We start from the raw sequence: 10,330 nt of genomic DNA on the forward strand, positions 1-10,330 counted from the left end.
TCTCTCTCTCTCTCTCTCTCTCTCTCTCTCTCTCTCTCTCTCTCTCTCTTTCTCAGATTTCCTCATTGCTCATGCTCATTTAACAAGTGGATGTAATCACGTTCCCCTCTTATTAAATATGCATTTTTAATTTGCCACTCAGTTCATATTTCCAAGAGGTGAAGGAGTGGCTGTCGTGGGACTCAATTTGCTAATGTGGAGGGGAAAGATCTGAACATCAGAGCTGCGAGAGCACAGAGCTGTGTTTTCTTTATGACTCTTATTTTGTTGAATCATTTACTTCAGTTGCATGCATTTATTTCACTTCCTCTCCGCCGATTGGCGAGATACACTGTTGGCTGCTGTTGGTCTGGATTGCAGCTCTCACTCTCCGCTAAAGAGAGACTGCAGGATATGTTAAAGTTGATGGGCCAGATTTCTGTTACACGGTGAGGGCCTTAGGACCTTTCCAGACGAACTTGGATTTATCCAAACCTCTCAGGATGTACTCCTCAGGTTTTCATCATTTGTGCAAATGAGGACTCAAGTACACACCAAAATAGCATCAGTATGGTCTAATGTTAAAAGATTGAACTGTGCCCTGGTGAAGAATAAACTCATTTGAACTCAGCATGATTTGTAAACATCTGTCACTAGAATACACTTTGGTGTCCTGTGCAAACAGGATCTCCGTGTTTCAGGATGACTGACTGACTTCTCTGTCAGTACATGTGACTTATTTTACAGCTTGTAATTAGGCACACTAATATACCTGGAGCAGGCAGCCGGCAGCAAAAATCACGGAATAACGTAAGGTAAAACAACCTACCCAAACAACTTACATTTTCCATATGTTAGCTGACAATAAACAACCAAATATGGTATATTCTCACCAGCTTCCACTGAGATCTACTGAATTTAACCCTTTAACATCTAGTTTTCCCTTTTATCTCACGTTACACCTGCATCAACAGTTTTTTGCCACTTGGGGGCCGCAGAAACAAAATGTAAACACATCATTGACACACTATCAGCTTTAAAGTGGGTTAAGAACCAGTGACCCAGCCACATAACCCCAAGTAAAAACCAAATCATGTTTAATAATTTTTTTCGTCTTTAAGCTAAACTAATCTTACCGACTGCTAGCTGTAGCTTCATATTTATTGTTCAAACATTAGAGTGGTATCGCTCTTCTTTTGTAATTCTCTGTAAGACAATTAATAAGAGTATTTCCCAAAATGTCAAACTATTAATTTGCACTTTGTTCATGTATAAAGCTACATGTGGTCTCCAACTTCTAATACTTTGTTGTCAGCATGTTGGCACAAGCCAAATTCAACCCTAAACTATTTTAGATTTCCTGAGAAAAAATGATTAAAACCTAAACAATGTGCCTTGAAGCAAGCTTTGACTATCTTGAACAATAAATCTCAATGTTGGAACAATTTAGAAAAAACACCACAAAGTACAGACTATCACCAACATAAATCCAAAGATGTCAGCATAGCTTTCCACTCCTGGATCAGCCTCTTCCGTCAGAATCCCATCTCTTCTATCATCAGCTTCCTCTCCTCGCCTCCCTTTTAATCACTCTGTCCCAGATGGAAGCTGCCTTTCTTTTTCATATATGCTCTCTGAGACAAAGCTTGTGTATTTCGGCCCTACTCAAGCAGAGAAACCCCCCCCCCTCTCTCGCCCTCCCAACTGCCGCTCAGAGTCTTTCACGGGCAGGGAGGGAAGGTGAGTACAGATAAGAGGTCTTTATCTGGGTCCCAGAGGGAAGGTGGGTTAAGTTTAAGGTGAAGGTTTGACAATGGCGGCCCGGGCTGCTTGCTGTGGCTGTTCCCTCCTTCCCTTCTCCAGCTCCTGATGCGAGGCTCAGACTCAGTCCCCGATCCCCATGTCCTTGGGCTCATTCTTGACAGCCCCCACTGCTCCATGCTTTAATGAGAAAGATGAAAGAGGTGCAGGGTGGGAGAATCCCCAGCCCTCCTCCTCCTCCCCTTCCACCACCCCATTCACTTTGCTCTTCGTCCCGTTTGTTCAGCCCTGCCTCGCTCTCACTGGCCCTGCAGCACTAACTCATCCAAGACTTTTTGCTGTGGTGGGGGAAGTTCTACTGTGATAAATTAAGAGTGAGGGTGGTTTCCTTTTTACATTTTTCAGGTATTATTCCCTCTGATCTATGCGCAAATTTCTTTCCATTTCTTTGTGTTCTACTGTAGATATTAAAATCATAAAGAACAAGCTTTATTGAAATCTTTCAATCTTTTCTTATAAGTTACAATGATAACAGTGTTCATTGTGTCTTGCATATGAATATGACCACATGTACTTAAAAGACACCAAAAATTAATTAAATAGACCTATCTTCTATTCCAGGCTTTTGACACAAATCAATATATTTAAAAAAACTTAGAAGCCATTTCAGTTTGTATATCAGATTTCTCTATCGGATGTATTATTAGTTAGAACTATGTTTCTTATATTCTAAATGTAATGCCATGAAGCTCTATCACAGCATACAAAGGTGGTTAACTACCAGCACAAAGATATGTTAAAAAATTCACTCCGCCTCCTCTCTTGTTACCAATTCTTCTTTTATTCTGCATGCAGAATAAAAAGTAAAGGTGAGGGTGTGAGCACATCTGTACACAATACAGTAAATGAACTGTGATGTCATATTGTTGTTATAGGATTTGTGTGCTAATGTGATGATTTATCAGATATTTCATTTGCTGTATTAGACAAAAACAGACATTCCTGCCTCATTATTTTATGAATTGAATTTTCACTAAACTAATACACACCAGGGCGACTGTTGGCAGAACGGTTACTATAAAATATAACTTCAAAATGCTCATGTTATGTTACAGCTGAGAACCTTTGTTGCATGTCCTCCCCTTCTCTCTCCCTACGTTACCTCTCTCTCTCTCTCTCTCTCTCTCTCTCTCTCTCTCGCTCAAATGCAAATTTACACAACAGAAACTTTCATACATTATTAGACATGTGTTTTATATTCATAGATTCATGTGCTTTTGAGTTAACAAATATTTCAAGAGCAAACATGCAAAAAAAAAAACACAAAGATACCCTATCACAAAAAGCAAAGAAGAAGAAAACTAATAAATAACAAGCAAAGAGTGTCCACAATGATTCTAGATATGGAACAATAGAGACCATCTTGTGATGGGATCAAACCAGCCGTTAAGGGGTGAAAAGTGCGGGGGCCAATGGCCCCTTCCCCACTTCTACACCACCCTACTTCCGACGCCCTCGCTCGGACACAACCATCTTCAAACTCGACCTTCATTTTGATCTCAGCTACACACCTGCGATGCCCTCATTGTGACAAAAGCTGTCTTATAAACAGTAGGTGTCTACAGGACCACATTTTGTCATGATGACACACACGGACTCAAAAGGTAAAAACATTACCAATGCTAGTAAGCAGGCCACTAAACGTTACAATTAGTCACTTAGATGTTCCATAATCCCTTTTAACCACAGAAACCCCAAAGGTTGCTGCCCCCCACAGTGGGACCACAGCACTTCCTAAAACTGTACATCACATGCTCAAAACCCTGCAGAGACCAGCAACAGTGCCTCCACCAGGGTCACAATCTCCAAAAGCGTCATTTTGTGCAGATAGTTGTTTAGTTCTTTAAATGTTGCAGTACGTTGGGAGTGCAAAACTAGCAAGTAATCTGCTACGGTTGACTAGTAGTCATTTATTTCAGAAAAGAGGCCAGATTGACATTAAAAAAGGGGGTCTACCAGTACCGACTCTAGATGTGGCCCTTGAGCCGTGGGTCCAGCCTTCCCACTGACGCCTTCTAATTGTCTCGTTCAGACTACAGCAGAACCACTCACTGATTAGTAACATTCACTCAGTGAAATTGATGATTGATCTTGTTGGCGTGTGAACAATAAACGCTACCATTCAACAGCTCCTCATCCTCCTTAGAGTCCTGCAGCACCAGATGGCGGACTGGGATCACCCTCAAGAGATGTGATCCATTCGGGAGATTCTGTTACTGAATCCTTGCTAAAAAAAACACGAGACCTTAGATAAAGAAAAGTGTGATGATGTTTGTCCAAAAATAAAGACAGTCTAGTCAGTGTGTGTTTACATAAACAGCAGAACCAGGTTCGTATTCACGGTCAGCTATTGTAGTTTAATGTCTCCACCTTGTGGTCATTTTGATGTAATGCAACAATGAACAAAATGGTTTAGATAAAGTTTTCAAACATTCTTAGATGGAACAAGGATTGTGGATTTTGTCCACCATCACTTAATGCTTGAAGCATGTTAGGACGGGATCTGTTTACTGCCAGTGTGAACAGAATGATTACAGCAGGTAAACCTGTTTAAATGTTGGTAAAAACACCAGACTTTTGTTTTAGGCCAGGCTTTAAAGGAATACTTCACCCCCAAAATGATCACTTCTATATCAACTACTCCCCTTGATGTTTCCTTGAATCCGTGAAGAAAACATTGTTTTTCTCATATGCCTCCAGGGTGAAACAAGAATTAAAAGAAAGAATTTCCCCAAGAATTCAAGGTAACACATGGTAAGTAAATGATCATTTTGGGGGTGAAGTATTCTTTTAAATTGTGTAACTATTCTTTAAATATACGTTGAAACGTAAAGTGAGACAATGTAGGCCAGAAATACACCTCAACAGTGAGTTAGGATGAGGCTATACTAAAGACACATTATAGGTACAGATGTAGATTAGGAGATCTCGTAACCTTAAAGAGTGGCAATAAAAACAAAAACACATGGGGGCTTGGAGTGTTTTATTGGCACTTTTTGTAAGACTAAAATACAGTGCAGTTGCTGAGAAACAAACTATAGATTTCCCCAAACGACCATGATGCAAATAGCTTAGCTATTTCCATATTCAGTAACATTTCCGAATCCGAGTTGTACAATTCTAAGACAGAAAATCCTGCTGAAACATCCTTACGGTGTATTTTATTGACAGGTCAATGGGATAATGTCTATGACCTACCCGTAAAACATATTGCACTTTAAAAATGAATTAAAAAGGATATTGCTAAAAGTAGCAGTACATGTGAATGGTCCACAAGGACAACAATCATGCCATCGATAAAGAGCTCTGAGGAGAATATTAGAGCTAATGGTAACACAAACAGGAGGGTTTTTGGGTTATTCTCTTCCTTATAAGATCTTGGACTTGTCCTGGTTGTTCATGTACTTCTGGTAAACCACTCCCAGTGTGGTGAAGAAGTTTCCCATGAAGAGCACCACGTAAGAGCAGCAGCACATCACAACCTGCACCACAGCATGACAAAAAAGAAGCTCAGAAGAAGAATGTTTCATAGAACTTTTAGAAAAATATTTACTTCTTCAATATTTACTTCACTTTAATGTTTACTTCACCAAAATATCTAATTAATATCTGTATTCAGGATTTATACCAGAAGTTGTTCAGTCTCCATAAAGTCTAAATAAAACCTATGTGATTGTTACTGGTGGAAGGTGGAAAATACAAGCCGGAATTTTTCTTTTAAAAAAAATGCATGTTGCACAATGACGGTTGTGCATGCAATTGGATAAGTTTGCACAACGGCGTATTAGGGCCTATGTCAGTAAAAAAAGAAAATTGAAATGACGGAGCCGGGGATGGGAGGAAATATTCCAAGAAAAAACTCAAGAATATACGAGAAAAAAACTTGGATATTGTCTGAGGAAAAACTCATACTGCTTTGACTCTGAGCTGTTCCTGTCTTTGCACTGTACAGATAATACTTGGGAGTATTCTTACAAAAGAAAATATCTGAATCTGATCATTATGACAAAGTTATAGGGCCCATTTCTGATTTCTAAAACAGATTTCTGGATGTTTATCCTCAATAGATATGAGCCATTCTTCCATTACTGACAAGAATGGGATCTATGACTCTAAGAAGAACTGGTATGATATTTCTGCGAGTAAATAAACGAGAGAACGTCGAAGCTCTCCGGTGTACAAACCTGCCACTCTTTACACTCCGGGAGCTGAAACATCCTGAACAGTGTTATGCTGTTGTAGAGCTGCCAGAACTGTAAGAGGAGGAAACAGTCAACAGTCAACAGTCATGAAAGTAAAAAAAAAAAGTTCCAAATTTTTAATTTGCATTTCTAAACTGAGATGTTCACACAGACTTTTTTCAGCAGTTTTTAATCTTCAGAACAGGCAATGATTAATATCTACATGTGTTTGGTTTATAAAACGCTAATTAATGAGCCCTAGATGTAATTAGGCAGTGAGCACTACTAGGAGAGAAGCTACTCACATGACCAAAGAACAAGAAAGGAAGCAGGAAGGTCAGTCCTCTCCACATCCAGGACTGGAAACCCTCTGAACACCAGGAGAGGAGAGGAATATATCATTATCATTAGAGGATGATCATGACCCATAGGTAAAGTAGACATTCGAGAAATTAAATCATTATTATGATTATGATTATTGGAATCCAAGAAATATTATTCCTTTTTTTGACAAGGATCCCTTTGAAATAAATAAAAAAGAACGGTGACCAACATCTGTACTGAGCCAAAACATTGTGCAGTTGAACAAGAGTCCACAGCCTGTGAGGCTGTACTTGGCACAGAGTTTCTAAATGTATGATATAAAGTCAGAGAAACTCCAAGATCATCCGGAGTCATCATCTGAGAAAAATGAATGTCTGTATCAAATTTCCTAGCAGGATCATGTGTGCCCCTTCTTCTCGAATTATTTCAGTCATTTATAACAAACATAAACTCACAAGCTGGTGACTGACAGCGGTTCAGAGTGCACTCACCGACTGTAACATCCATGTTGTGTTTTTCTCCCAGAGCTCGGAGTCTGTACAAACAGCCACTCTGGTAGTAGTACTGGAGAAACTGGACAAAGCCTACATCGCAAACAGAACAGAGAACAAAAAAGGAAGTTGATAATTGTTGGCCAATATATCACTTATAAATACAGACTGTTTTCTGTCTCAGAGAAACAGACACATTCACGTGTCCACACTTGATACTACACACAACATCTGCTTTCCTATCAAAACAGGTGGCATCTTTCTTATCTTTTGGTGCAAACCGTGTACATTTCAACCGTTCAAAAGTTTGTATTCTCCTGCTGCAAAAGCTTGATTGTGCCTAGTCAGATGTCTGAGAGGACTACTCTACATGTCTGAGGATCTTTATACATAGATGTTAATTTGCCTCAACGGTTTGTAAAAAAAATAAAAGTCATGACACAGTTTGCATCTCTTACTTTGGTATAGACAGTTTGTTAGGAACTGATTCCTAAACATCTGGTAGAGAGCACCTTCAGGCCTGCCAACAAACACATCTGGTTAGAATGGAGCACAAACCAAAACATTCATCACATTTAAGCTGAAAGTCATAAAAGTCAATGTATCATATTTTGTACAGGTATGGTGATAGCGTAAAAAACCCAAAGTGGATAACATCACTCACCAAGTGAGCATGACTCCTGACTGGAAGGTTGACACATAGTGATGGAAAACCCACCAACCTTTGATCCTGAAACAACACGGAGGACTGAAACTGAACAGGACTGCACGTAGAACTGCTAGACCAACAGGATGCTATGCTTGAAGTAGTGTCTGTCCACGGCTAATACTGCTGGACCCATCGGCCGTATATCATTTGTGCTCATTTACGCCTGTATGGATCGCATCTTCTTATCTTTGTCGGAGGAGAGCTAGCTGTTAGCAGTTTGTTTGGCTAATAGAGCTAATGATGGCTGACGGTTTGTGTTCAGAGGGAGCATTAAACATGAAGTGTTACACAGTGAACATCTGTTACATGGGTGAAACACATGTATGATGCCTTTGTGGTCTGGACAGCGGGGCAATTGTGGTTTGTATTTATTCAATCAAACATTACAGCAGTGGTCGTAGCAGACACGCATGGTGAAAATCTGCACTTTTCTAGTTATTAGAATAAAAACAGGAAATAAAGTAAATTCGGCGCTGACCGTGAGCCGTTGCTGATGAGGACACTCTCCCGGATGGTGAGTGTGCAGTAGTACCACACCAACAGGAAGTTGAACAGGGCATCTAGGGCTCTGAAATAAAAACAAAAAAAAGCTAACATGAAAATATATTAGATATTGTATGTTTTGAGATTTTTTTCAGAAAGCAACTCCTTGAAAAAACCTTCAAAGGATTAATCTTCCTGGCGATGGGTTAGAAATTGTGGGATGAAAATCTGCGGTCCCGGTGAACAGCTGATTTTGCGCCAAGCAGACAAGTCGTATTCACGTGATATTTGACACATTTTCTGTTTATTATAATAAAAATATTAATATATTCCCTGGCATATATGATGAGCTCTTTGGACACGATACAAGACAAGCAGACGGGGAGGAAGAGAAATCACTCAACCGTTACTGTAACTTACTTACCTATTTGACGTTCTCTCTTCCAAATAATCCAGCCATGTAACTATCATTCATGAAATGAAATCGCAAGTTTTAGGATCCTCCTCAGCCCGGGAAAATGCACGAACATTAATGGTTTGTAAGAGTGGCATCTACAATGTAACGGGACGCGCAACAAAAGTAACCCTGGGCAGTCAGAAACTAAAGAACATCACGTCACCCATTTTAAATAAATAGAACATAATCCAACGATGTAATCCACAGCCAGAGTATCATAATTATTATATATGCCTTTATAAAAATCAGTCGACCTCTAATAAATCTATACAAATAGAAAAGATCAACAACAACACACAACCCTGTATCAGTCAGACTCTGGCATGCATGTACCAGGAGTTATCTTGTTGACTTAATTAGGAAATAGTCTATTAATCAATCATTTTGTTTGGACATTCCCTTAGTTACAATAAATTAACTACTTTGTTGCACTATGACAGGGGTTCTTAACCTTTTTGACCTCGGGGCCCAACTTTTCAAGTACAAAGTGTCCCGGGGCCCATTCAAATATTAACACTATTAGTTTAACTAATTGATCTCACTCTTGGTTTGATTTGTATTCAATAACTATATTGTTACCTGTTCAACTCCACCCCTATTTTGGAGCAAAACCGCCTGAAATGACATACCCAAATTAAAATGGCTGTAGCTTCTGAACCACTCTGACTATATGCATCAAAAGTGTCAGAAAACCTGTAGGTCATATAGAAACAGAGCAGTGGGCCTTTGGAGTCAGTAAAAATTGAAGATTTTTGTCCGCATAAAATAAAAAAGTATCTTTCAGTATAAATAACTGCCTGTGGCTGTATCTGTACAGGTAAATGACAGTATAGGGCTGTAACTACACTATCAGTGAACAACTGCCTCAAATTTGAAGAAGATTGGACAAAGTATGACGATTCTACAGTGTTTCTTCCATGAAGAGATCCAGGCAGAGCTCTAAAAGGATATTTGGAGACCCAAATGGACACATGGTAACCAAATGATATTCTGACACACTAAAGGTGTTTCTCCCTTAATATTTTGATATTACATTATTTTCCTTTTATTTTTAGCCTTTGCAAATTGCAAAAACTATATATATATGGTAGAAGACATGGTATGTAAGTAGCAGACTCACTGTGCGTAATGGCTGCGAATGTGGACACGATCGAGTACGAAGGTAGCTCAGTTACGCAAGGTTATACGTTGATTGACGGCTTACAGAAGTGGAAGATACGGTTTGTAGTTTAAGTACTAGTGTTTTCTGAAGCTACTAGCTCCATGGTAACATCTGCTAGCACATTGTTGGGTCTGTAATGTGTCTTTTTCCGTCGAAATGCTGCAAGATCCGACTTGCAGAGGTTATGGCGACTTTGGACAGTGTGTGTTTGGGCTCCTTTTGTGAAAAATCCATAAGAAATAAAAGAAAATCGATGATTTCTTTGCAAAGATGAGGATTTTGGGCATGCTGGGATACCAAACACGGCCATGTTTTGTGACGTAGTTTGCACAAGCAAGCCGTAGGAACGGAACGGAAAGGGAGGGGATCGAGGACGCCGGTGTCCTCGCGGAGTTGAACAGGCAAAACCCTTGTCAAATACATGAGATGATACAATGTGATGATCACAAAGACATTTATTTATCATGTGTATGTAAACCTGCATACACAACAAGAAGCCCAACAGGCTTTCCCACGAGCGTTGGATGTTTCGTCGCTAGGTGTCGCTTTATTTTTGAAGGCTTCAGTGCTTCGTTTGATAGCATTAGCCCACATTCCACACACTGAAAGTGTTAAGAAAGTCAGGATTGTACTTAATTTAACACTGCTGCCTCTAGTGGTAAATCGTGTAATGTTTATGATTCATTAAATGATTTAACACTGCTGCCCTCTAGTGGTTAAATC

At 39.6% G+C, this 10,330-nt stretch overlaps 1 protein-coding gene across 2 annotated transcripts in view; it reads right to left on the reverse strand.

Moving 5' to 3' along the window:
* Nucleotides 1–4,667: 4,667 nt before the first annotated feature.
* The window catches only part of LOC116395348 (transmembrane protein 120A-like), a 9,091-nt gene continuing 3,428 nt past the window's right edge, over nt 4,668–10,330 (reverse strand). For both annotated transcript variants that reach the window (XM_031869168.1, XM_031869167.1), the window contains exons 6-12: nt 7,984–8,073; nt 7,461–7,526; nt 7,255–7,316; nt 6,797–6,889; nt 6,287–6,351; nt 5,985–6,053; nt 4,668–5,282 (exon numbers count right to left, since the gene is read on the reverse strand). In XM_031869168.1, the coding sequence (XP_031725028.1) occupies nt 5,169–5,282; nt 5,985–6,053; nt 6,287–6,351; nt 6,797–6,889; nt 7,255–7,316; nt 7,461–7,526; nt 7,984–8,073 (559 nt within the window). In that variant the 3' untranslated portion in view covers nt 4,668–5,168. The remainder of the gene's footprint in view (nt 5,283–5,984; nt 6,054–6,286; nt 6,352–6,796; nt 6,890–7,254; nt 7,317–7,460; nt 7,527–7,983; nt 8,074–10,330) is intronic.

The sequence above is a fragment of the Anarrhichthys ocellatus genome, unplaced genomic scaffold (genome assembly GCF_004355925.1).
Source record: "Anarrhichthys ocellatus isolate YVR2014 unplaced genomic scaffold, GSC_Weel_1.0 scaffold46, whole genome shotgun sequence".
NCBI classification, from domain to species: domain Eukaryota; kingdom Metazoa; phylum Chordata; class Actinopteri; order Perciformes; family Anarhichadidae; genus Anarrhichthys; species Anarrhichthys ocellatus.